The 24962-nt window shown below is 51.5% G+C and overlaps 9 protein-coding genes across 9 annotated transcripts; 6 read left to right on the forward strand and 3 right to left on the reverse strand.

Annotated features, from left to right (window-relative positions):
• Window positions 1-457: 457 nt before the first annotated feature.
• Window positions 458-2930, reverse strand: N7482_006973 (mismatch repair ATPase MLH1; the record flags this gene model as incomplete). The annotated part of the gene is made up of 4 exons (XM_056689098.1): window positions 458-2191; window positions 2247-2513; window positions 2580-2759; window positions 2829-2930. 4 exons carry the CDS (start codon window positions 2928-2930, stop codon window positions 458-460), a joined length of 2283 nt encoding a protein of 760 aa, XP_056541527.1.
• Window positions 2931-3177: 247 nt separating this feature from the next.
• On the forward strand, window positions 3178-5291 carry N7482_006974 (uncharacterized protein; the record flags this gene model as incomplete). The annotated part of the gene is made up of 3 exons (XM_056689099.1): window positions 3178-3772; window positions 3832-4083; window positions 4138-5291. The coding sequence occupies 3 exons, from the start codon at window positions 3178-3180 to the stop codon at window positions 5289-5291; spliced, it is 2001 nt and encodes a 666-aa protein (XP_056541528.1).
• A 438-nt stretch (window positions 5292-5729) lies between these two features.
• N7482_006975 (proteasome regulatory particle base subunit RPN1) lies at window positions 5730-8734 on the forward strand (the record flags this gene model as incomplete). The annotated part of the gene is made up of 5 exons (XM_056689100.1): window positions 5730-5874; window positions 5977-6041; window positions 6110-6274; window positions 6340-8652; window positions 8708-8734. The coding sequence occupies 5 exons, from the start codon at window positions 5730-5732 to the stop codon at window positions 8732-8734; spliced, it is 2715 nt and encodes a 904-aa protein (XP_056541529.1).
• A 504-nt stretch (window positions 8735-9238) lies between these two features.
• N7482_006976 (protein kinase RIO2) lies at window positions 9239-10642 on the forward strand (the record flags this gene model as incomplete). The annotated part of the gene is made up of 3 exons (XM_056689101.1): window positions 9239-9301; window positions 9390-9534; window positions 9603-10642. The coding sequence occupies 3 exons, from the start codon at window positions 9239-9241 to the stop codon at window positions 10640-10642; spliced, it is 1248 nt and encodes a 415-aa protein (XP_056541530.1).
• An 831-nt stretch (window positions 10643-11473) lies between these two features.
• N7482_006977 (mitochondrial 54S ribosomal protein uL23m) lies at window positions 11474-12362 on the forward strand (the record flags this gene model as incomplete). The annotated part of the gene is made up of 3 exons (XM_056689102.1): window positions 11474-11553; window positions 11695-11982; window positions 12107-12362. 3 exons carry the CDS (start codon window positions 11474-11476, stop codon window positions 12360-12362), a joined length of 624 nt encoding a protein of 207 aa, XP_056541531.1.
• Window positions 12363-12803: 441 nt separating this feature from the next.
• On the reverse strand, window positions 12804-15734 carry N7482_006978 (putative LON domain serine protease; the record flags this gene model as incomplete). Its single annotated transcript, XM_056689103.1, has 2 exons — window positions 12804-12891; window positions 12946-15734. 2 exons carry the CDS (start codon window positions 15732-15734, stop codon window positions 12804-12806), a joined length of 2877 nt encoding a protein of 958 aa, XP_056541532.1.
• A 681-nt stretch (window positions 15735-16415) lies between these two features.
• N7482_006979 (porphobilinogen deaminase) lies at window positions 16416-17502 on the forward strand (the record flags this gene model as incomplete). Its single annotated transcript, XM_056689104.1, has 2 exons — window positions 16416-16683; window positions 16751-17502. 2 exons carry the CDS (start codon window positions 16416-16418, stop codon window positions 17500-17502), a joined length of 1020 nt encoding a protein of 339 aa, XP_056541533.1.
• Window positions 17503-17766: 264 nt separating this feature from the next.
• On the reverse strand, window positions 17767-19072 carry N7482_006980 (IGBP1/TAP42 family protein; the record flags this gene model as incomplete). Its single annotated transcript, XM_056689105.1, has 3 exons — window positions 17767-18342; window positions 18398-18674; window positions 18732-19072. 3 exons carry the CDS (start codon window positions 19070-19072, stop codon window positions 17767-17769), a joined length of 1194 nt encoding a protein of 397 aa, XP_056541534.1.
• Window positions 19073-19379: 307 nt separating this feature from the next.
• On the forward strand, window positions 19380-24490 carry N7482_006981 (uncharacterized protein; the record flags this gene model as incomplete). The annotated part of the gene is made up of 11 exons (XM_056689106.1): window positions 19380-19513; window positions 19568-19764; window positions 19822-19925; window positions 19975-20240; window positions 20295-20402; window positions 20456-22631; window positions 22690-23090; window positions 23146-23671; window positions 23725-23910; window positions 23972-24124; window positions 24179-24490. 11 exons carry the CDS (start codon window positions 19380-19382, stop codon window positions 24488-24490), a joined length of 4563 nt encoding a protein of 1520 aa, XP_056541535.1.
• Window positions 24491-24962: the final 472 nt, after the last annotated feature.

Consider the following 24962-nt stretch of genomic DNA (forward strand, 5'->3'; position numbering starts at 1 on the left):
GTTCTACCATTTCTGGCCCACCCACGTTTTACTTGTTCGTTTTTTTCCTAAACCTTGTCGGTCCAGTGTTTTTTTTATACTGCGCATCTGGCTACGGGTCGTGGAATATTTTCTGGGTTCTCCATTTTACTTTAATTTGTCCGAGGCTAAGAATATCGGGCGATCAGCCATACTGAAAAGGGGCTTGCGGGGCATTTTTGGCCCACGATCACAGTCCCATCTCGTTTGAGACCGCATCCATCTGGTTCAAGACTATTTTTTTTTCTCATCTTTTCTTGTACTGGGTTAGGGACACATGTGTTATTGATTGTGGGAATGGGCAAGCGTGGTCAATAACCAGGACCACAGAAATTATCTTCTTATGTCAAATCTACCTATCTGGAGCTTACTTTCTTTCTCCTCGGCTTGCTCGTTATATTTGGGATTCGATAAATTAGGCTCTCGTACTGGGATGTGTTCAGCACCGCTCAAATACTCTGTAAAGGCCCTTCAGATCCGCAACCTCAACTACCCCCTTGAGCATGCGTGATGTAGCAACCAGTCGTGCGCGGAGAGCCGGAAATACGGCATACTCCAACATCCGCATCATTTGTACCCGACGTGCTTGAATCATCGGGTCCTCATCTTCGGTAACTGAGCCACCCGGATTGCCTTCGTTTGCTCCTTGTCCTGCCTCGGCAGCAGGGTTCGCCGGAGCATCCTTTGATGCCTGCGACGCAGGAACGGGGAGTTGCTCCGGCGTGTAAAAAGCAGCCAGCTCGCGTAAAAATGTCCGGAAGCACTCCTCCTCGCCCGTCCAATCCACATACGGTCCCAAACGGAGCAAAAAGCGCGGCAGTTTCCCTAGCGATGGAACATACCCCTTTAACAGAAGTGGGATCGTAAGCAACTCCCCTGCCTCACTAACTTTCATCGAAAAGTACTCGTCGAGCATCTCCCGCCGCTCGACAAGCGTGCGGGAGATGAGCTCCGCGGCGTTGGTGAGAATACTCGCTGCGTCGTCGTCATTCCCGCTCCCCTGTTCCTGCATCTCTGCGTCGACTGCGATCTGAAGTAGATCTACCAACTTTGGTGGCGGATCCAATCTGATCACGCCGAAGTTCCCGAAGTCTGTTAGCCCGATTTGGTAGAAGAATTCGTTGCATGCGAGCCCGTAATCTACTAGGTACAGTTTCACGCCGGATTGGATGGCTGCAAGGCGGCGTCTCTCATCCACGAGGCCGACGTACGTGTGTGAGGCGAACATCTCAGTTAATGTGTTGTGCATGGTGGCGCGTACAGAGCTGCGGAGATTCTTGACGGACGTAAGGGCAATGCGGAGCGGTTGGCGGTCTATAGTTTCGTACTGTAGACCATCGTCTAGAATGGAAGGTGGCGGGATGCCGGGCTCGGTGGATGTACCTGGGTGAGAAGGGGAAGAAATGGGGGCTGAAGTGAGCATGGAGGTGATTTTGCGGACTTTCGAGTCTGTCCGGACCAGGTTATTTTCGTATGGGCGTTTGGCTGTTGCAGGGGTCTTGGGGGTTGCTGCTGCTTTTTCCCCTGAAGTGCCATCCTTGGATGGAGATTGGAGTGTTTCGATAGTCGGTACTCCGGGGAGGAGACTCTGCGTGAGAAATACTCGGCTCGAATCGACTTGCGCGAGCTTGGATCTGATCTCGTCACATACCATCTCAGTGATTTCATCCTCATTCAAAAAGTTCACCTCCCTCTTTGTTGGGTGGACGTTGACATCGACGCGGCTAGGCTCAATCTCCAAGTCGAGATACACGAAAGGATGGCCGCCCTTTGGTAAGAATGCAGAGTAAGTCTGTTCCACGGCACGCTTGATAGCGGTCGATTCGACAGCGCGGTGGTTGATGAAGAGGAGGATAGTGGTCTTCTTGACGTGGTAGTTGGCGTTGGTAGCAAGCCCCGATGCACGAAACCCGAGTTTATTGTCCGAGACCTCGAATTCAACGACCTCGTTGGCGACCGCACTACCGTGAATTTGGCGGATCCGATCGATCGTGTTAGCACTAGATGGAGTTGATACACTAACTCCGGAATCACCATGCTTGCGGCATGAGAAAGCGACTCCGGAGCAGTGTACCGCGTACCTGCCAACAACGTCGAGGATCTTGGCGTACTCCTCACTTGCCGAGCGAAAGGCGCGTCGACGAGTAGGAATATTGTAGAATAAATCTTCCACCTGGTTCTTGGATCAGAACTATACACACCTGGTCAGCAAGACCAATATAACTCACTGTTATCTGTGTCCCTCCTCGTCCCGCAGTAGCCTTGGGTGCAGCAGGCTGGCCTGGCTTCGCCGGAACCAGCTTCCCATCGCCATAATGTGCCCTCCAGGCACAGCTAGACCCAGCAGTCTTCGTTGTAACCGTCAGGTGGGCAATGTGGCTAATACTTGCTAGCGCTTCGCCGCGGAAACCGTATGTGCCGATCGAAGTGAGGTCCTCGAATGCCTTGAGTTTGGACGTCGTGAATCGTTCGCAGAGGATGGGGAGATCGTCACGCTAGATAATGTCAGCAAATAATGTTTCCTCCCTAACTATAGAGCCATGAAATCCACACCGACTCACATCAATGCCATGTCCATTGTCCGTAATCTGCAGAAGCTTCAACCCTCCATCCTTGACGAGGACCTCGATCGACGTGGAGCCCGCATCAACGGCGTTTTCGATCAGCTCCTTCAACGCATGCATCGGCGCAACAATAATCTCTCCGGCTGCGATTTTGTTGACGACATCTGGATCAAGGGCCTGCAAGATTCACTTATTTAATAATGACCTTATACCGCGAACGGAGACGATCGGCCAGTCCTTCCCTACCTTGATTCGCTTTGGCTGAGAAGGTTGAGAGACATCTGGGTCTTCTACAGGGCGTTTTGTGCCCCGATTGTCGGGTGCATCGACGTCCATCTCCCCCTCCATGTTGATAAAGACGCTGTGGCGCGTGCTGGCGTCGTGGGCGTGGAGAAGAAACGCGGAGCCAGAGGTGCGATAAGCCGATAAGCGCGACTGATATCATTGCTTGTGGAGACCTTTCCTAACGCCTCTTTCCTCCCTTTGCTTGAGCTATTCATGCTGGCCGCATCCCAAGCAGCCTAATCTGGGAAATAATTCATCCTAATGCTACGGTTGGCTGCTTTGGATACTACGGCGCCTGTGTCTGCGCACCATGGCGCCTTCAAAGATGCCCTTGCGGGTCGATGAGGAGCTCGGCAAGAAGGATGATGATCACCAATTTTCCGAACAAAGACAAACTCGATTTCGTCTCCTCTCAAATTCGAGGATCCCTCGTCCTCGGCGTCTTCTGCTTGCAGTTTTAGCTCTTTTCCTTCTCTACCAATTCTTCAAGCATATGCCCGATGATTTGGCTCCCGCTGTCGAGCGATACAACCCGACGATTGCGAGCCTTAAACACCCAAAACCTCCGTCTCCATCGGGATCTGTGCAGTCACTTCCTATACCGAAAGCACAGATTTTACCAAATGACAAGGCGGGAGCTTTGTATGATGGGAAGGTCAAATTCTACGAGTTGGCCCAATCCCTCCCCCGCGAAAAGCACCCAGGGAATATGGCTAGCCATGCAGTAATGTTTGCCGCATCGAGCCTCCATAGCGTTTCAGATATGTTGCCAATGGCATGTGGAATGGCTGCAAAGGGGCTGAATCACGTCCATTTTGTCTTGATGGGGAAAGAGGAGGTGTCTATTGATGGCATCAAACAGGTAAACGCGATTAGCGACCTTGAGTGTCCAATGACGTGGCATGGTTTGTGAACCAGCACTTCTTGATAGTAAACCATACCACAGTGCTGATCCTTCAAACAGACAGTCGGCCGGACCGCGCAGGCGAATCCACTGACGCGCGTATGGAGCGGTCGGTGGGCGGAGGACTTGAGGTCCTTCGAATGCATATTGCTCCAGAGGTCGTAATCACACAAAGACAGGACTGGGAAACACCTTTCTTCTGGAATGGAGTTCAAGCGCATAGTCTGGCATCGGGAATTCCTCACATTGCCCTCCCTGCTTCGTCAATAAATCTCATGTGGATGGTTCATATTGATAGCACTGCTCTTCAAGGTAGTTCGGATCCAAGAAAGGCTCGGTTTTCAATATGCTGACTCCTTTCCTTAGCATGGAATGAAATCCACGTTGAGATGGTTGTCCATGCATCCGAATCATCAAGCTCCTTGATTCGACTCATTCGGTCATTGGATGCCGCTGACTATCTGGGAACCAAACCCAGCTTGACAGTCGAACTTCCAGCTTGGGTAGACCCCGAGTTGCTTGCTAGCTTACAAGATTTGAATGGACTGTCTCAGCTGGCAGGGCGTATCACTCTGCGGCGCCGTATCCAACCCCACTACATGGACCCGGCTGAGTCTTCCCTGCGCACCGTGGAAAGCTTCTACCCTTTGAATCCGAAGGTGTCGCATATGCTCCTGCTGTCCCCTCAAACGGAGCTGGCACCATCATTCTATCATTACCTCAAGTACAGCATCCTGTTCTACAAGCAGTCTTCTCGGGCGCAGCGTGTGGCATCGAAGCTCTTGGGTATTTCACTGGAACTGCCCTCTGTCAAGCCTACTTCTGACACGGAGCCACTCACTCCGACATCTTTGGAACCACCAGCTCAGACACAGGGAGGCGGGCAATATATTCCCTCTTTCCTCTGGCAAGCACCAAATAGCAATGCGGCACTGTACTTCGGGGACAAATGGAGCGAGTTCCATTCTTTCCTTTCCAGCCGTCTTGCTTCCTCGGAGAGAGATTCTCATATTCCTTCTCATGAAAAATTGATTTCCTTGAAATATCCAGCTTTCATGGAATACCTACTGGAAATGATGCGAGCCAAGGGTTACTATCTTCTCTATCCCTCATTTCCAGGTCGCACGGCCGCGTCCCTAGCGACCGTACATACTGACCTGTACCATCCCCCGGAAGAATTTACGCACACCCCTAGTGGCACAAATAGTGAGGATCAATCGGGTACAGAAATCAAGCACCCGATCCCGCCTGCAACCACTGCTATCAGAGGGTTGTCGGCAGAGAAGCCGCTTGATCGTGCATCTACCATTCTCCCTCTCCTCGACGCCTTTGAATTGGGACTTTCTGATGTCGAGTCAATCCCTTTACTATCTTATAATGGGGAGCGGCTGGCAGAGGAGACGCTACAGAAGCAGACCATGGACTACGCCAGGATATTCCGGGTTCGATATGGACATTGTTCTGAAGAAAGCCAACAGGTCGATGACCCCTCCGCACCTCTTTTCTGTCTTGAAGAATGATTTATGGACATGGAAAGCCCTGAAATGGCTACATCATCTGAGACATCTGTCTGCATCTTGCACATCTGGCGTTGGTATGCTTAGGATAGGACTAGCTTAATGCGGATGAATTTCTTCGAATAAATCTTATCTAGAATTTGGAATCTTTCCAACCGTAACGATATTCACTCCCTTGTCGAAGGATGCTGACCAGCGGAGACCCCATCCAGGCAAAACAATGACGAGCGCTTGGCGGGATTACATAATCCGGAAGCTGCACCAGCCCGAGAGCTCTCTGCGCTTCCATCACCAGCTAACAATCCACTGCATCACACCCGCCATCTGCAGGATTATATTCCTGTTTCTCATTGTGTCGCTGCATATCTTGTCTCTTGATCCTTGAACCTTCGACACGCCCCTTTGATACCAATCCGACCTGGTCGCCAGACACCGTCAGAGATGGCGAACGAGGGCGAACGGTCAACCTCCGCCGACAAGGGCAAGGGCAAGGTTGATGATGTTCGCGAGCTGAACGGCAAGAAGCCTCAAAAGGACGAGAAGGCCCCTGCTGAGGGGAAGAAGAAGGATGAGGAGCCCAAAGAAGGTAGGTCATGGCAACCACCCGGCAACGGGTCGTGGAGCGGAGAGCATGTGGCCTCTGCAATGCACCCTCGGTGTCTGGATTGAATGCTGACAGTCTTTAAAGATGAGCTCAGCGAGGAGGACCAACAATTGAAGGAAGAGCTTGAGATGCTTGTTGAGCGGTTAAAGGTGCGACGATTCCCTTGTCTCAGCTTGATGTACACGATGACGTTGATGCTAACATCAGCTTGCAATAGGAGCCGGACACCTCCCTCTACGGACCTGCCTTGGACGCAATCAAGAACTTCATCAAGACCTCTACATCTTCTATGACCGCCGTTCCGAAGCCTCTCAAATTCCTCCGTCCGCATTACGATGAACTCGCAGAGCTGTACGAGAAGTGGACAGCGGGATCTGTCAAGGTAAATCTGGGCACTTTCAGCCATCTACAACCTATAGAATCTGACATTTCCTTTTTCCCCCTTAGGACTCGCTGGCTGATACGCTATCCGTGCTCGGTATGACCTACGGTGATGAGGAGAAGTTGGAAACACTCAAGTACCGCCTGTTGGCCAAGTCCGAGGACCTTGGCTCATGGGGTCACGAATATATTCGACACCTGGCGCTGGAGATCGGACAGGAATATCAGAACCGGCTGAATTCAGACAAGGACACTCAGGATTTGGTGGATCTTGTACTCTCGCTGGTACCCTACTTCTTGAGTCATAACGCCGAGGCCGATGCCGTGGATCTGCTGAGCGAGATGGAAATTATTGAGGAAATCCCGCGATTTGTCGACGAAAACACATATGCCCGTGTCTGCTTGTATATGGTCAGTATGGTCAACCTCCTGACCTACCCTGAGGACCAGCAATTCCTCCGAACAGCCCACGAGATCTATGTCCGCTACAACAAACTGTCGCAAGCTATTGTGCTCGCTATCCGACTGAATGACATCGACCTCATCAAAAGCGACATAAATGCTACTGATGACAAGGCTCTGAAGAAGCAGATGGCATTCCTGGTCTCCCGTCAACAGATCTGGCTTGATTTGCCTGCCGAGGACGAGGAGGGCGAGGCTCTTAATGATTGCTTGAACAACACCTCTATCCCGAAGCACTTCAAGTCCCTCGGAAAAGAGCTTAACATCTTGGACCCGAAGATGCCCGAAGACATTTACAAGACACATCTCGAGAGCAGCCGCGGTGCCGGTCTCACCAACCTCGATTCAGCACGACACAACTTAGCCAGCGCTTTCGTCAACTCGTTCGCTAATGCCGGATTTGGTAATGATAAGATGATGCTTGTTGAAGGAGAGAAGGGGCCATGGGTGTGGAAGACCAAGGACGATGGCATGCTCTCGACCACTGCGTCCTTGGGTATGCTGTTACACCGGGATGTTGAGGATGGACTGGACAAGATCGATAAGTTCACATACGCGCAGGAGGACCAGGTCAAAGCCGGTGCTTTGCTCGCCATCGGTATTTTGAACTCCGGTGTCCGTCTCGACTCCGATCCCGCCCTTGCTCTCTTGAGTGATCCGGACAACCTTGAGGCAAAGAATGTGCCGATGCGGGTTGCTTCCATCATGGGTCTTGGTCTGGCATATGCCGGCTCTAACAAGGAAGAGCTACTCGAGATTCTGCTTCCAATTGTGGAAGATACCTCGCTGGACATGCAGCTTTCTGCCATGGCAGCAGTTTCATTGGGTCTCATTTTCGTCGGATCGTCAAATCATCAGGTCAGCGAGGCCATTGCCACCACGCTGATGGACGAGGAGCGTCAGAAGCAGCTTAAGGACAAGTGGACTCGGTTTATGGCCCTGGGTCTGGCCCTGCTCTACTTCGGTCGGCAGGAGGAAGTTGATGTTATCCTCGACATCCTCAAGGCTGTTGATCACCCGATGGCCAAGCCCACTTCCGTCCTTGCCTCTGTTTGCGCCTGGGCGGGCACTGGAACCGTTCTCAAGTTGCAGGAGCTTCTTCACATCTGCAATGACATCATTGAGGAGAAGGAAGAGAACAAGGGCGATGAGCTTGTTCAATCTTACGCTGTGCTGGGTCTTTCACTTATCGCCATGGGTGAGGATGTTGGCCAAGACATGATTCTCCGCCAGTTCGGCCACCTCATGCACTACGGCTCCAGCAACATCCGTCGGGCCGTGCCCCTCGCGATGGGTCTTGTCAGCCCCAGTAACCCCCAGATGAAGGTTTACGATACCCTGTCTCGGTACAGTCACGACAATGACAACGATGTTGCTATTAACGCCATCTTCGCCATGGGTCTCTGCGGTGCTGGTACCAACAACGCCCGTCTGGCTCAGCTCCTGCGGCAGTTGGCTAGCTACTACCACCGCGACCAGAACTCCTTGTTCATGGTGCGCATCGCTCAGGGTCTCCTGCACATGGGCAAGGGTACGATGACACTCAACCCCTTCCACACCGACCGACAGGTTCTCTCGCGGGTTTCGGCCGCCGGCCTTCTGACTGTCCTGGTGTCTCTGATTGACGCCAAGCAATTCATCCTTGCCGAACACCACTACCTGCTCTACTTCCTCATCACCGCCATGTTCCCTCGCTTCCTCGTCACCCTCGATGAAGACCTGCAACCCCTCAGCGTTAATGTTCGGGTTGGTCAGGCCGTGGACGTCGTTGGTCAGGCCGGTCGTCCCAAGACCATCACCGGTTGGCAGACCCAGAGCACACCAGTGCTCCTGTCTTATGGCGAGAGGGCTGAGCTGGAGGATGAACAGTATCTCCCTCTCAGTGGCATCCTGGAGGGCTTGGTTATTCTGCGCAAGGTAAACTCTTGTCCAACATTTTCCCTAACTGACCCCCCACTAACAATATGTCCAGAACCCCGACTGGGTAGCCCCAGAATAATCTAAATGAGATGTTCCCCGATCTTCCTCCATTGCCCGCCACCAGCGGGTCTCAGTATTGTGGTCGGGTTATCGTTGGATCTAATGTATTCAGAACGACTGAGGAATAGCATCGACTTTTTTTACCCCCTCTTGCATTTGGTTATATCGGTATCGGCCGGCTTGGACAGGCTGCGTCCACTGGGAATTCTCATGTAGACTACATCTTCTCGATCATAGGGGCCCTGTTCTTTATCTTCTAGTAGAAAGATGGACTTTACTATTTCAGAACCATTGCATTAAGGTATTCAAGAACCTTTGGGCACTTCATCTCATAATTAGATCGGGTGGCGATGATGTTGGACCAAGGTCCCCATATTGGCAATTTCCATATTAGGAAATAGGGCTTAGGGCTATGAGCTTATCACTTTTTTCCTCTCCGCATCTTCCTTCTCAGTCAAGTCCAGCGCGTTTTCCTAGACGTTTCGAATATTCTGGTCGTTTATTCTCCTGGGCGTATTTGACGATGAAGCTCGACGCCAAGGCAATTCGATATCTCACCTCCGAGGATTTCAGGGTGCTCCAGGGGGTACTCTCAACCCCTCCACCCGCCATGCTTCCCAGCAGTGGGCCTCCGATCCTCTGCGCAGATAGCTAATCAGGATTTGTTTCCTTAGGTGGAAGCCGGAAGCCGTAACCATGAAGTTGTTCCAACCCCGTTGATTTCTCAGCTTTCGGGCCTTCGCGGGGGCAGCGGGGTGCACCGGGCTATCTCGAATCTGGCCAAGATCAACCTGATCGCAAAAGTGAAGAATGCGAAGTGTACGCCATTGTTTTCCATCCTTTCATCATTCTTGATCTGCGACTAAAACCGTTTACTATATCTGCAGACGATGGCTATCGACTTACTTACGGCGGTCTCGACTACTTGGCGCTGAATGCGCACCAGAAACAGAAAGTGGTCTACTCAGTCGGCAATCAGATCGGCGTGGGCAAGGAGTCTGATATCGTCGTGGTCGCAGACAGCAGCGGAGCTCAGCGCATCCTGAAAATTCATCGCCTCGGCCGTATCTCTTTCCGTACCGTCAAGACGAATCGCGATTATCTCCGACACCGCAACACGGGCTCCTGGATGTACATGTCTCGGTTGGCGGCAATGAAGGAATTTGCGTTCATGAAAGCACTTCGGGAGAACGGGTTTTCGGTCCCCGAGCCCATCGCCCAGAACCGCCATACCATTGTTATGGGTCTAATTGATGCTTTCCCCCTCCGCCAAATCTCCAAGGTCCCTCATCCTGCATCGCTGTATTCGGAATTGATGGAGATCATTCTGGAGCTGGCGCGGTTCGGTCTTATTCACGGTGATTTCAATGAGTTCAACATCTTGATTAAGGAAATTGCAGACCCCAGTGGCAAAGGAAAGGCTCCTGCCGATGCGGAGGCTGATGAGTCTGATGAGAACGTCAGGCTGGAACCGGTGATCATCGATTTCCCGCAGATGGTCTCCATTGATCATGCCAATGCCGAGATGTATTTCGACCGTGATGTCAACTGTATCAAGCGCTACTTCCAACGGAAGTTCCACTTCGTGAGCGATGCGCCTGGCCCATTCTTTTCCGATGCCAGGAAGAACTTCCTGAGGAACCCTGGTAAACGACTGGATGTGGAGGTTGAGGCGTCTGGCTTCTCGAGGAAGATGGCGCGCGAGCTGGAGAACTATATGAAGGAAGTCGGCGTAGATGGGGACGCAGGTGCTCCCAGAGATGATCTCGAGGATGAGGAGGAGGACGACGACGAAGAAGAGGAGTCCGGCTCTGAAGAAGAGGAAGAGGCGGAGGAGGAGGAACAGCCTGAGCAAAGCAGTACAGACGTGGATGAAAGCTCTAAACGATTAGAGGCGCTGCATGTTTCGGGATCATCGGGGCAATGAGTGAGATCCGAGATCGTGCTTTAATGACCATGAATGATACCTCTAGACTGTAATATAAGCCCTTTATTGCATATTGAATGCCTTGGTTGGCATTATTCCGAGCCTTTACCCGATTTGGATTAGATGAAGAAAGGCATAGATGGGATCCTAAAAGATAGGGCCAATGTCTGAGACAGATTTGTCGTGGCCCGATTGATGAAAGCAAGTAGGTAATACTTCAATAGTGTCCAACTGCCATTTCCCTTTCTCGTTCCTATTTGCTCTCATGCACTCTGACCTGTTCTCCCTCTTGATGTCTTGCCATTAGTTCGTGGGTATCATCAATGGTGAAGCATTCACCTCAAGGGACTAGAGACCGTTCGGGCGGTGATTGCCATACTCCGCCGATTCAAAGGCCGAAAACCAAAGTGATATTTTGTGGTTCTCGAATTTCTTGCTTCTTCATTTTCCCATATTTCTTATTGATGGTGGTGCAGCATGTACAAGCCACGGGGTACGGGCGTGGTTTCAAACTGCTATTAGAAGTATATTTAGAGCCAAAGTTGAACGAATGTTTAAACCTCATGGCCTGCCAAAGTTACCTTAGGTGTGTACAAGGAGCACTCTACGAGACATACGCCCCGGGAATGAGTTTTCTATTACCATGGAAATTTCAATAAGTCCAGAATTACCTATCATATCACAATTTTGATCTTTGACGACCTGGTCGGCTAGAGAGTGTGTTGTACGGCGGGCGGTGCGGCCACGCACGCAGTTTGGACGCAGCAAAAGATAGACAGCGCTCCGACAGTCCGATCTTCGTCCACCACCAACAACCGCATCTTCGTCACAATGGTGCGCCGAGCAGTCGCAATTCCGAAGGCAGCGAAGAATTCCTTCGTGCCGCCATCACAGCGCAAACAGGTCTTCCTGTACGTCAACTCCCACGACGCCCAACCCGCTCATCAAATTTCAAGATTTCCCCGGGCGGTTGATCGGCATCGTCAAATCTCTGGCTATACAGCCACAGCCTCTAGGTCAGGGACCCTGTGCTAATCTGACTTCAATTACAGGCCTGAATTCGTCATCTCTCTTGTCCGAACTCCCTTCCTCTCCCCCCGCTATGCCCAGTTCCGCGTCCCCCTCAACTTCAACAAGCTCGACCTGCGCGACTACCTCCAGAACCTGTATGGTGTCGGCGTCGTCAGCGTCCGAAGCTACATCGAGCAGCAGCCCATCACCCGTATGACCCGGGATGGACGGAACATTGGACCATGGCGGCGGCCGCAGGCGCAGAAGCGGATGACCGTTGAACTGCGCGAGCCCTTCGTTTACCCCGAAGAGCCGAAGGATCTAAGCCCGTATGTGGTCTCTTTTACCATCCCATGTGATGGATTTGCGCACCGTCGGCACAATTATCGACTAGTGCTTGCGATCTATAGTATCAAGTGTACTTTGCTAACGAATTGCCTTCTTTTCAAACAGGTGGGAGAAGAGCTCCTGGGATGCCGGCGAGAAGTGGCAAAGGAAGATGCAGAAGAAGCAGCAGGATGGGCCCAATGCGGCCGAGCAGCCCGATACCGACCTGCGCAAGGCATACGAGGAGCAGGCGAAGGAGCTGAAGAAGAATACCGAGGAGTGGCGGCCAACCTGGAAGGTATTGGGCCTGGACTTCGCGCATAAGGAGGTCGCGAGGACAGGGAAGAGTTCTCCGGTCCCTAAGTGGCTGTCGAAGTCGTGATTAATGCCTCGGGTTGGGTGTCTGGCTATTCTGATTTGAAAAATCGGTGTTCTTGTATTTTCCCATACTGTCATTGGGCCTATCTTGTATTATATCACCCTGAGGTCGCATTCTATAGATCTCAATATTCAAGCCCCATTTTCTTTCAATGGCTTTGAAATACACGCAAATAATCTAAATGGAAGTGTAGTTGCGCATACTGTATATCTAAAGAGCAATTCGTATTTGATGGATATAAACATGGGAAGTCTTGACTGCATAACTGCATCGTAAAGTCACAAAGATTAGTTACGGTCAACGTTAGCCACTGGGGCCAATATCACGCTATGCAGAAAGATTGGACTTGAAAGAGGCTGGAAGAACGGAGACAAAAAGCGACAAGGAATCGAGGAAACAAGTGACGGTGAGCTTCGCACTAGTATCAGAGATTGAGAGAGCTGTCTACAGGCGGCTCTCGACAAAGTTCATGTGGTGCTGGCCAGGCCAGTGTGCATCCGGCCAGACATGACGGAGTGCTTCCCAGATGTGCCTGCAAGGATATGTTAGAATTGAGGTTGGTGGTAGAGATAGGAATGTGACTTACTGGACGTAGACGATCTCCAGACCCTCACTGACCTCCTTGGGCACATCCTTAACATCCTTACGGTTCGGGTACGGCAGCAGCACAGTCTTCACACCCGCCCGCAGAGCACCGATAAGCTTCTCCTTGATTCCTCCGACAGGCATCACACGGCCTCGAAGCGAGATCTCGCCAGTCATGGCAATTTGCGGCGGGACGGCCTTGTTGGTGAACAAGGAGATGAGAGCCATGGTATGGGCGAGACCAGCCGAAGGGCCATCCTTAGGAATGGCACCCGAGGGGCAGTGGACGTGCAGACTGCGGCTCTTCATGATATCCTCGTTGGGGTCGTGGGTGAGTCCCAGCTCGAACGAGTGAGCCTTCACCCAGGTCAGAGCCACCTCAACAGACTCCTTGAGAACATCACCCAGCTTGCCTGTGAGCTGGACGCGTCCATTACCAGGCATGTCGGCCACCTCGATGAAGAGGATACTGCCCTGGCCGCCGGTGGAGTAGGCAACAAGACCAGTGACGACGCCAGGTCGGCCGTGCTTCTCGGCGACCTCTTCTTCGAAGCGCTCGATACCCAAGATTTCCTCTAGGTCCTCGAGGGTCACCGCCGGATTATACTCATCCCGACGATCGGCGTCACCGGCGTCAGCAAACTGGACGGCTTTGTAGCGGCAGATTGAGCCAAGCTCGCGCTCCAGGTTACGGACACCAGATTCACGGGTGTATGACGTGATGGTCTTGTCGATGACCTCGTCGGACAGATTAATTTGTCCATCCGCCAAGCCGTTGGCTCGCACCTGTTTGGGTATCAGGTGGCGCTTGGCGATATGCCGCTTCTCAACGGTGGTGTATCCGGAGAGCGAGATAGTCTCCATGCGGTCGAGCAGAGGTGCCGGAATGGTATCCAGGGAGTTGGCGGTGGCGAGGAAAAGCACCTTGCTCAAATCAATGGGGATGTTGATATAGTGATCAGTGAAGGTGTGGTTCTGCTCAGGGTCCAGGACTTCCAGCATCGCCGCAGAGGGATCTCCCTGGAAGTTGGCACCGCCAACCTTGTCAATCTCGTCAAGCAAGAAGACTGGGTTGGCGACACCAACCTTCTTCAATCCATTGACGATCAGACCAGGCATAGCGGCGACGTAGGTCCGTCGGTGACCGCGGATCTCGGCCTCGTCGCGGACACCACCAAGAGAGATACGGTGGAATTTGCGACCAAGAGAAGCAGCGACAGACCTGGCCAAGCTGGTCTTGCCGGTACCTGGGGGACCAACAAGGAGCAGAATTGGGGACCTGTCAGTCGTGCGCTTCGTCTTCAAGATCTCCAAACGGGTCTCCAGCGCCACCCGATCGGCCTCCGAGATCAAAGGGACGTCTTTCTCGAGATCCCCATGGGATGCAGCATCTAGGTCCTTTGTGAGACCAGTAATTTGCCGCTCCACATTCTCATTCGTGGTCTGCTTCAATCGCAGCACTGCCAGGTATTCCAGTAATCTCTTTTTGATCCGCTCCAAGCCATAGTGATCTTCATCAAGCTGCTTGCGGGCTAGCTTCAGTGTATCCGGGCCTAACTGATCCTCGGTGACCTTGGCCCATGGGATCTCAGCCAGATTCTCCAAGTATGTACGGCAAACGCCGTATTCAGCGTTGGCCGGGTTCATCTTGCGCAGACGCTTGAGTTCTTTATCCGCAACCTTTTGAGCCTCCGGACTGAGCTGCGCATCTATCAGCTTTTGGGCCAGCTCATCAACCTCATTCGGCTCCTTCTCTTCGTTATCGTTGCCACGACCACCCGCCGGTCCAGGAGGCGTGAGACCCGACAGTCCCTGCATCGCACGTCTTGCCAGTATCTCGCGCTCCCGAGGATCGATCTGGCCAATATCAACATTCGAGTTGGGTGGGAATGAGGTTGTCGTGATAGAGGTCACCTTCACGCTGCTCTTGATATGCTGAGCTTGGCGGGTCAATATCTCTACCACACGCTCCAGTCGCTCCTTCACATCGAACGAGGCCAATATCCGCAGCTTCTCTTCGAAGCTTGCATCGGAGACGTCGGCCATGAAATCGGCGAGTTTCCCCGCTTGTCCTATTTCAGTTTTCGAGATATAGAGTTCGAATTTGCGCGCCACAAGTGGCGACAGACGGTTCGAGGCGGCGGAGAGCAACGAGGATAGGCGTAGTAGAGTAAGAAGCTCGCGGGAAAGCTGTCGCAATTGTTGGAACAATTCCGCGGCTTTGGAATCGCCGTGCATCGATGATGCTAATAAATAAATGTTTAGCCCAGGTGTTCTTGACTCAAGGTCATCGGGATAGGTGCTGTGGGGGGAGGGGGACCTACTGCTTTCATCATGAAGATACACCTCCGCCTCGAAAAATGGTCGATCCTTGATGATCTTCTTAACAGTGAATCGCTGAGCGCCTTGGACCAACAGGAACGGCTCGGCATAGGCGCGGCGCTGGACACCGATCACCTTACCAACCGTGCCGTATCGAAACAGGTCATCCTTGCGCGCCTGGCCAGCATCGATTGCGTCGTACTCCTCCCTTCTATCATCATCCGATTCATCCCCTTCTAGAAGTTGCTGTCCATCGCGACTGAGGAACTGAGAGCTCAGCGGAATACATCCGAAGGTAATCGTGTTGCCCTCGCGCTTGGAAGGCCGGTCCACCAGTGATGACAGTAGGTTGGTCAGATCTGGGCGGTTAGAGACTGGGATGCGGAGAGTAACTCCCGGGAGCAAAACGGAGCCCTTGGACAGAGGCACCAGAGGGAGCTTGGTGGCTCTACCGCTGTTGGATGCCATGATGAACAGCCCGGGGGGATCGAATGGTGGCAAAAATCCAGCGATAGGGCCACACGAACAGGGAAAATGGGAGGAAAGGAAAGGATGCGAGGCAGTGATAGTCAAGTTGGGATAACACAGAGTGATGATCAGGGGGAAGAAGGGAAGAAGAGAAGAGCGGAGGAGTTGTGGTTCCAGAACCCTCTGCAGCCAGCGTCACTTTAGCTCAAGTCCGGGGGAGGCGATAAGGGCGAGTCGCATGTCTCGTAATCTCCACGACCCGTAGCCGAGGTTAGTGCTACAGTACGTCAGGCCGCCGATCCACTGGGGAACTCCATACAGCTAGACACAGCCGGGGTGTCTCTTGTACGGTCACTTGATAATATTGCAGCGATGGCTTTATAGATAGACTTGCTTAGCACCTCCTTCTCCCCACGATCCCCACGATCCTGCATCGAAATGTTGTCGTGGTGTGCTGGCGTGACCCTCTCCGGTCGCGACCGTGTCCCGTGATCGGAGTCCTTCCACGCTCCTCCGGCCGAGTTATACGTTCCTCCACTTCCTCGACCGTTTCGTCTTGTCCTCGGCCAAATTCCTCGGCTTGCTTTCCCTTTCACGAGGCACTACTTTCCTGCTTGGCACGACTCGCGTATCGTCTGATCTTCTCCTTATTCTTTGCCACCTTTCCCCCCTCAACCCAATATGGCTGCCCCCACCCCCGCCACCAAGACTTCCTTCACCATTGGCACGCGCAAATCCAAGCTCGCCTTGGAGCAGACGGAGCTGGTGTGCGCTGCCCTCAAGAAAACACACCCCGACTATGACTTCAAGATCTTTTCCAAGGAGACCGCCGGCGACCTCAACACCAAAATTGCGCTGCGCGATTTTACCACCAAGAACCTGTGGACCGAAGAGTTGGAGGAATTGATGATCGCTGGACAGGTCGATTTTATCGTTCACTCCCTCAAAGGTAAGGGCAATTTTATTCCCCACATTGGACTTGTTCAATGCGCTCATACATTCTCAATCGTTATTAGATGTCCCCACCCTCCTCCCCTCTACCTGCACACTGGGCCCGATGATGCCCCGCGAGGATAGCAGAGACGTGCTCGTCGTGAAGCAAGGGCTACCATACAAGAGCTTGGCGGAGATCCCCGCAGGCTCGGTCGTCGGCACCTCCTCAATCCGCCGAACGGCCCAATTGGCTCGTAAATACCCTCATCTCAAGGTCCTCGATGTACGTGGCAATATCGGCACCCGCCTGGCTAAACTGGATGCGGAAGACAGCCCCTTCACCTGCATCATTCTGGCCGCGGCTGGTCTGCTGCGCCTGGACCTTGGGCATCGCATCACACAGTACCTGGATTCGAAGAGCAGTGGAATGCTGTATGCCGTCGGACAAGGTGCCCTGGGCATTGAGATCCGGAAAGAGGATTCTTTCTTGCAGGTCATGTTGAACAAGATCGGTCACCAGGAAACCACATACGCCTGTCTAGCGGAGCGTAGTCTGTTACGAACCCTTGAAGGTGGCTGTAGTGCGCCATTGGGTGTCGAGAGTGAGTGGGTTAAGACTGTTGAAGGGTCCAAGAAGCTGCGCATGCGCTCTGTTGTCGTCAGCGTGGATGGCAAGCAGTGTGCACAGGTGGAAATTGACGGCGATGTGGATTCAACCGAGAGTGCAGAGGCTTTCGGTGTTACTGTGGCCAAGGCCTTGGTTGAAGAGGGTGCTGGCGCGATTCTCGAGGAGATCCAGCGCAAAAAGGTGGTCAAGGAGAGTCTGTCCAGCTGAACAAAATGATTGTAATAGTCTGAAGCAATACGTATCATATGGTAGATACCCCGTTGAAAATGTATGAAATTGACGATCTCGTCTTATGTCCCCAGTACAAAGCAGTGGATTGACTTGGTAGTAGATTTCCAGTTGGACCCAGATGGCCATGGATGCATGCATCGAAGAGTTTCACCCCAAACTAACAACACCGTATATACCTATGTTTTCATGGAATAGAAAATATCATATCAATCCCTCACCAGTTCAGACAGCCGCCCCTCTTCACCCGCGGTTCAACGTGTTGCCGGATCCCTTGGGATTTGCCTCCACGTATTCGTCCCAGGCGCGGGCTTTCATGGTCTCTTGGTCTGCCTTCTCCAGGTCATCCTCATCAATCTCTGGCTGCATACCAGACTGTTCTCCCCCCTGGAGCACGTTACCCCTGCGGTGCTCTTCTTCCAGGTACTCATCAATCGTCATAGTCGGGAGATTATGGCCGGAACGGAACACGCCTTGCTGCAGCTGCGTGCGACGGTCGAGCAATGTGAAAGGTTGCATTGGCTTGCCTTTACTGTTCAGCAGTGGTCCATTTCGCCCACCGTTAAGAAGTTGTGACAGAGATGGGTCCAGACGGTCTGAGTAGTTCACTCCGCCCAGGTTGCTTCGTTGTCTCGGGTCATCTGTAGGTGGTTGCACGGGCACAGGGGCATTGCGCACGGCAGAGAGCATTGATAGTTCTTGCATCAATAAATCCAACGCTTGGAAGGTCTGGTGTATATAGAGTTGAAGCTCAGCCAAATAAAGTCGACGGGTATCATCGTCGTCGCTTTGGAGTCGCCCTTCATTGCGGGTAAGGTACTTCACATCGCGTCAGCACGAAGGAAGAAGTAATCCAATAGAATTTCAAACAGACCTCTAGCTTTTGCTTCATTTCCTTCTCTTCCCTAAAGCGTCTCACTTTGACATCCCGCCGGGCTGCGGCATCATTCATGGGTGCGAGGGTGAAGGTGGACGGGTTAGCCATGTATTGTTCAAACAGCTTCTTATCTCCAGCTGAGAGTAACTCGTATTCGTCAAGACGTGTAAGGAATCTCTCGTATTGGTCTAAGGCGCGCCGGAGGACAGCTTCGCGATCAGTAGTCGGACCTCGCTGTGAGAGTTCGGCAAGGTGATATTCCAACGACATATACCTAACAGACAAGGATCAGCCCAATGATAACCGCATGACAAGGTTGAGCGAAGCTCACTGGATATCGCCTGTTGACACATCCTCCAGCGACTCGTTTGAGCTGAACAGTGACAGGAGGCTGACCTGTCGCTGACACTCTTGGAATTTGGCGATCGCTGCATTGACAGCGTCCCGATAGGTCGCGGTATGAGTGTCTCCCCTTGACTCTAGTACCGTCTTCTCATCCTTCGCAGATACAAACAGGGACCGAAGACTCTGAGATTCTTCCATGATGATTGTCGAGCTGGACCAGAGAAATTGAATCTCGGAGGGGCTCTTGTGTCCCCGCGATTTCGGCGGGAGTTTTGGCGAGGCGATAAGACGCGATAAGAGGGAGCTCCATCTTATCGCTGGTGGCATCGACTATGGCGGAGTGAGGCCTTACTATTGACTATTTGATTAATTGAGAGATGAATTCTGTTTCAGGCTCTCATTGCTGCCTCGGCTCAGTTGGCTGATTATCTCCTCATAGCTCGTAGCTGCCAGCAGACACATCGCAGAATTCGAGAATTCTCATCAAATATAAATACGGACGCTGCTGCATGCTCCTTCCTCTTACTTTCCCTTTCACCCTTACCAAACACCTCTTTCTCTACAAGCTGACAACTACGAAAACATCCAAAACATATCAGATCATATACCGTACAAGAGAGCACCGACAATAACCATGTCGCCTTCAGATGCCTGGGGAGAGCCAAGGCCAAGTTCCTCTGATGAATCCAAGGGAAAGCTCGAGAGTAAGGTCGCCATAATGAATCATTCTCGCCGCCAGCAAATTGAAGATGCTCAGTTTGAACACTTGTAAGAAATCAAATGAAAGTTGTAATCGCTCACCTAAGGCTGACTGGTAGGCAGGCTCACACAATACGCACAGCGTGACCCTAGCACAATCGAGAAGCCCGAGATGTCTGGGTCATGGGACACACAACTCAACATTGCTCGGATGCTCAAGAAGCAGGATATTGGCCGGGGGAATCTGGACCCTCGTGTGTACCAGATCGAGCTGTTTGAGCGGGCAAAGGCTGAGAACACGATCGCCGTGCTAGACACGGGTATAACATCACCGTATGTCCAACTAGATCAAGAAAGAAAGCTAACTTCAGTATCAGGATCTGGGAAGACCCTGATTGCAGTACTACTGCTCAAACACATCTTGCAGCAAGAGCTGATTGATCGTGAAGATGGCAAGGCTCCTCGTATAGCCTTTTTCTTGGTATATCTATTATAAATTTGTAAGAAAATTCATTACTAAAGCGAAATAGGCTCACAGTGTGACTCTTGTGTTCCAACAGACGGCTGTCTTACAGAACAACCTTAACCAGAATGTGGCGCACATTTTTGGTGCGATGGGCTCAGACCTCTGGGACCAAAATACTTGGGATGATTACTTCTCCAAGAACATGGTCATTGTCTGCACCGGGGAGATCCTCACTCAGTGCCTTCTCAATGGCTTCATAAAGATGAGTCAGATCAACCTTTTGATCTTTGACGAAGCCCACCATACGAAGAAGGACCACCCTTATGCACGGTGAGCTTTATTGTTATGAGCTATGTATGTGAGCACGTGCCTGATAGTTAATAGCATCATCCGTGAGTCTTACTTCAAGGTCGACCGGACTGTACGCCCTAGGATATTTGGGATGACGGCCTCTCCGGTTGATGGAAAAGCCAAGATGACCGAGGCAGCGGCGTAAGAACTTTTCCATCATTGAAGGACCAAGAGCTTATAGTTACTCCATACAGACAGCTTGAACTTCTTTTAGATAGTCGGATTGCCACCACTGCAAATCTGACACTGCTCCGCCAATTCGTGAACCGGCCATGCGAGGAAACATGGATCCATCCGAAGCTTGACCCACCATTTAAAACAAAAATATTTGTTGAACTGGAAGAGAACTTTGGAAACATGAAAGAATTAAAATATCTCTTTCAATTTGCCTGGGCAGCTACGTCAGAGCTGGGAAAGTGGTGTGCTGATCAGGTATGGATCCAAGCGCTGAAGGAGGACGTGATACCCCAACTCGAAAGCAATGCGGGCAAGCATCCGGAGTCAGACATTCATGGCACCGAACAGACTGGGAAAGACCTCGCGAGTGTCCGAGAGGCTTGCGAAATGTTGAAAAACCACCCAATTCAGCACCCGTGGGAGCCAGGCCAGCTGAGCCCGAAAGTTCAACTCCTCCTCGAAAGATTGGTACAACACTTTAGCGCATCAGACCGCAAGAAGTGCATTGTTTTCACAGAGCGGCGAAATACCGCGAAGGCTTTGCTGCGACTTTGTGAGGTGTTGAATATTCCCAATCTTCGCCCTGGAATCCTGGTTGGAGTTCGAAAGTCAGAAATCACCGGAAACGTCACGTATCGTCGCCAATTTGAGGTTAGGGGTAATTTCCAGGACGGAAATATCAACTGTTTGTTTGCGACAGCTGTCGCTGAAGAAGGTCTCGATATTCCGGATTGTAATCTCGTTGTGAGGTTCGATCTCTACAATACGCTCATTCAATATATCCAGAGCCGGGGACGTGCACGACACGCCAACTCCACTTATGCGATCATGATTGAAGCAGACAATGAGATCCACAAGAGACGGGTGCAGGAAGTACGTGATTCGGAGATCCTCATGAGATCATTCTGCAAGACACTCCCTAAAGATCGGTTGCTGCGTGGACCTGACTATGACGTCGACCTACAAACAGTTCTTGGGAGGCAAAAAGGGAAGAGGACCTACACCATTCTATCTACTGGAGCAAAACTGACTTACGGACACGCAATTGACATTCTGGGGCGATATGCAGCATCCTTGAAGTACCAGGCGAAAGATAAGAATCGGAATCAGAATCCGAATCAAAATCCCGATTGCGCCCACGTCAGCTACGCCATGGTTTCGAACGCAGAGAAGTTTATCTGCGAGGTCATACTTCCTGAGATGTCACCTATCAGAGGAGTGATAGGTGCCTTGGAATCAAGTAAGGCCATGGCCAAAGGCTCGGCAGCATTTGACACTTGCATGTTACTCCGGAAGAACAACCTGTTAGATGGCCATTTCAGGCCTGTCTATCACAGGCACTTACCTACCATGCGAAATACCAAATTAGCAATCGACTCGAAGAACCAGCACGAGTACGACAGGCGCTGCAAGCCCTCCCTCTGGACCTATCAGATTGGAACTATTCCAATATTGCTCTATGCCATAGTGATCTGTTTTAGCCCATCAAAGCCACTGACCCGAACACATGCAAATCTGATCCTACTAACCCGAGAGCAGCTCCCCACCTTCCCGAGATTTCCTCTTTACCTGGACGATGACATTGAAACTATGATCCAGACGGTCTGTATCGAGAGCCCTATTGCGGTCAGCTCTCCACAGATTGCCTCCTTCAATGATTTTACAGTTTCTGTTTTTCGCGACGTATTCCATAAGACCTTTGACTCTGTGCCTGAGACATTTCCGTATTGGCTCGCCCCTGCTCGCCAAGACACCGATCCGATTGACCCTACTGAGTTGCCGACCACAATCATAGACTGGAAAGTGTTGAGCTTCGTTGAGGAGCACCGTGAATGGAAATGGTCGGAAGATATGGACCCAGAATCTCTTTTAGAGCGATTTTTGTACGACCCATGGAGTGGGAAATACCGCTACTTCCCACTTCTAGTTGATCGCAACTTGCGTCCTTCAGACACCCCACCTGACCACGTGCCACGCCGCCGAGACGCGAACATGCAGAACATTCTGAACTACTCACTGAGTCTCGGCAAGGAAGCCCGGTCCCTTTTCTTAGACCATTGCAGCTGGAATCAGCCAGTTTTGCAAGCGGAAATGGTTTCACTCCGAAGAAATTTCCTGGATAAAGCATCTGAGGAAGAGAGATCAGATCACAAATTATGTGTTGTATGTCCAGAGGTAGTGATGCTTTCTGCCGTAAGTTGTGCGCTATACATGACTGAAGTCTCACATCTCATCTTTGACACCAAACTAGATCCCTTTGTCAACAGTAACATCATGCTTGGCCTTCCCTGCCATCATTAGCAGAATCGAGTCATACTTGACTGTGCGGGAGGGTTGCCAACATTTGGGCCTTGATATAAGGTTAGATTATGCTTTGGAGGCCTTCACCAAAGACTGTGACAATGCCGAGGAGCAAGGTGCGGAGCAAAGCCATGTCCAGCGAGGCATGGGCAAGAATTACGAGCGTCTAGAGTTTATGGGTGACACCTTCCTCAAGATGGCCACGTCAATTGCGCTTTACTGCCAGAGACCAGATGACAATGAGTACGACTACCACGTCTATCGAATGTGCCTCATCTGCAACAAGAACTTGTTTGACGCGGCTACAGGCATTCTGCTGTACGAGTACATTCGCAGTCGTGGATTTTCTCGGTATGTTGTAGTCTTGAAATCTGATGCGTAATTATGACTGACACATGGGTATCAGACATACATGGTTTCCCACAGGTCCTCGCCTTCTCCATGGTCGGGACTTCACCAAGTACCTCAGATCGGAAAGTAGCCATAAACTTGCACCAAAGACAATCGCAGATGTTTGTGAAGCACTCATTGCAGCTGCACTGCTATCAGGGGGCAAGGATCATCGCTTCGATATGGCTGTCCGTGCCGTCACTTGTTTCGTCAGAAATGATACGCTCACAGTAACCCATACGGCGACATCTTGGGCGGATTATTTTTCGTCCTACACAAAGCCAGTATGGCAAGACAATACGCCAAACGGATGGGAGCTTGATACCGCTCGGCAGATATTTAAGAAGCTCGGCTACCAGTTCAAGTCTCCTTTATTGCTCTGCTCCGCATTCACCCATTCATCTGTTCCACACCAAAGGTCCAGGGTGCCATGCTACCAGCGTCTTGAATTCCTAGGCGACGCACTCCTTGATATGGTGTGTGTTGAGCACTTGTACCATCGTTTCCCTCAAAAGAACCCACAATGGCTCACAGAGCATAAGGTAAGTAGTAACACGCCACTGAGAAGCTGCACAATACTAATGTCTGTTGGAAGATGGCGATGGTGTCAAACAAGTTTCTTGGGGCCCTGGCGGTGCATCTAGGACTACACCGGCATCTTAACCACGCCGACGGCCCCATCCAGGGGCAGATCACTCGCTACGCGGAAGAAATACAGAGCGCAGAAGCCGAAAGCGATGGGATTATGGATTACTGGTTGCATACCAAGGACTCCCCAAAGGTATGTTTGATCAAAAACCCACAATGTGGCTCATGCCCTAACTGATGGCAAAATGATATAGTGTCTTTCAGATATACTCGAAGCATACATTGCAGCAATTTTTGTAGACTCAGGCTTTAATTATACCGTGATCGAGAAATTTTTTAACACCCACCTCCTGCCGTACTTCGTGGACATGTCATTGTATGACACATTCGCAAACAGGCAGCCGACGGTAAGACATTCCGATCACTATATCACTATCGCATAGTAGCTAAACGGGCTATAGACGTACCTGCACCACCGGCTGGCCCAAGTTTACGGATGCAAGCACTATTGTGTGAAGCATGGCCCGATTCCCACGACGAGCTCAGAGCAGCCGATGATTCTCGCCGCCGTGATGGTACACGGCGTATCTTTGGGAGAAACGGTGGGAAGCTCAAGCGAATACGCAAGATTAAGAGCGAGCGAGAAAGCATTAGAGGCTCTTGAAACGCTCCTGCCAGCCGATTTTCGCCTCAAGTTCGCTTGTGACTGCAAATCGGCAGATACGGAAGAAGAGAAGAAGATTGACCATCTGGATCTCGGTACGGCAGAATGATGGGAACAAACAGGGTTAGGGTGCCGTCAAAGGAACATGTAATTGTATTTTATTGTTGAAACGAAAGCATGTATTTAAATATGTGTACCATATTTTAAAAGGAGCATAGTTACGTAGTTAGGCCGACATGGAGTGGCTCAGGAACCCGCCAGCCGTCACATGGCGAGGCGTGACACGCTTAGCCCGATCAGGAAAGGTGCATCCCCTGAAGTACAGCGAACCAACATCGCGTATCTGTGACTGCCATCGACCGACACTTTTTCCTTCTCTCGACCCCCGACTACTATCTCCGAGAAGCATCGATTAATCTTAATCCCTTCCTTTAATCCTTTTGAACCCACGGCGCGGTCTTTCGCCCGCCCTCCGACCCCTCCGACACGACTCGAACCCCTGTCAACAATTAATTTACCGCTCCGATCGCGCTCCAGTTTCATCCATCGATGATCTCTACGAGCGAGTCACAATAGAGTTG

This window comes from Penicillium canariense (assembly GCF_028826845.1).
Source record: "Penicillium canariense strain IBT 26290 chromosome Unknown utg000004l_segment0_segment0, whole genome shotgun sequence".
In the NCBI taxonomy this organism is placed as follows: domain Eukaryota; kingdom Fungi; phylum Ascomycota; class Eurotiomycetes; order Eurotiales; family Aspergillaceae; genus Penicillium; species Penicillium canariense.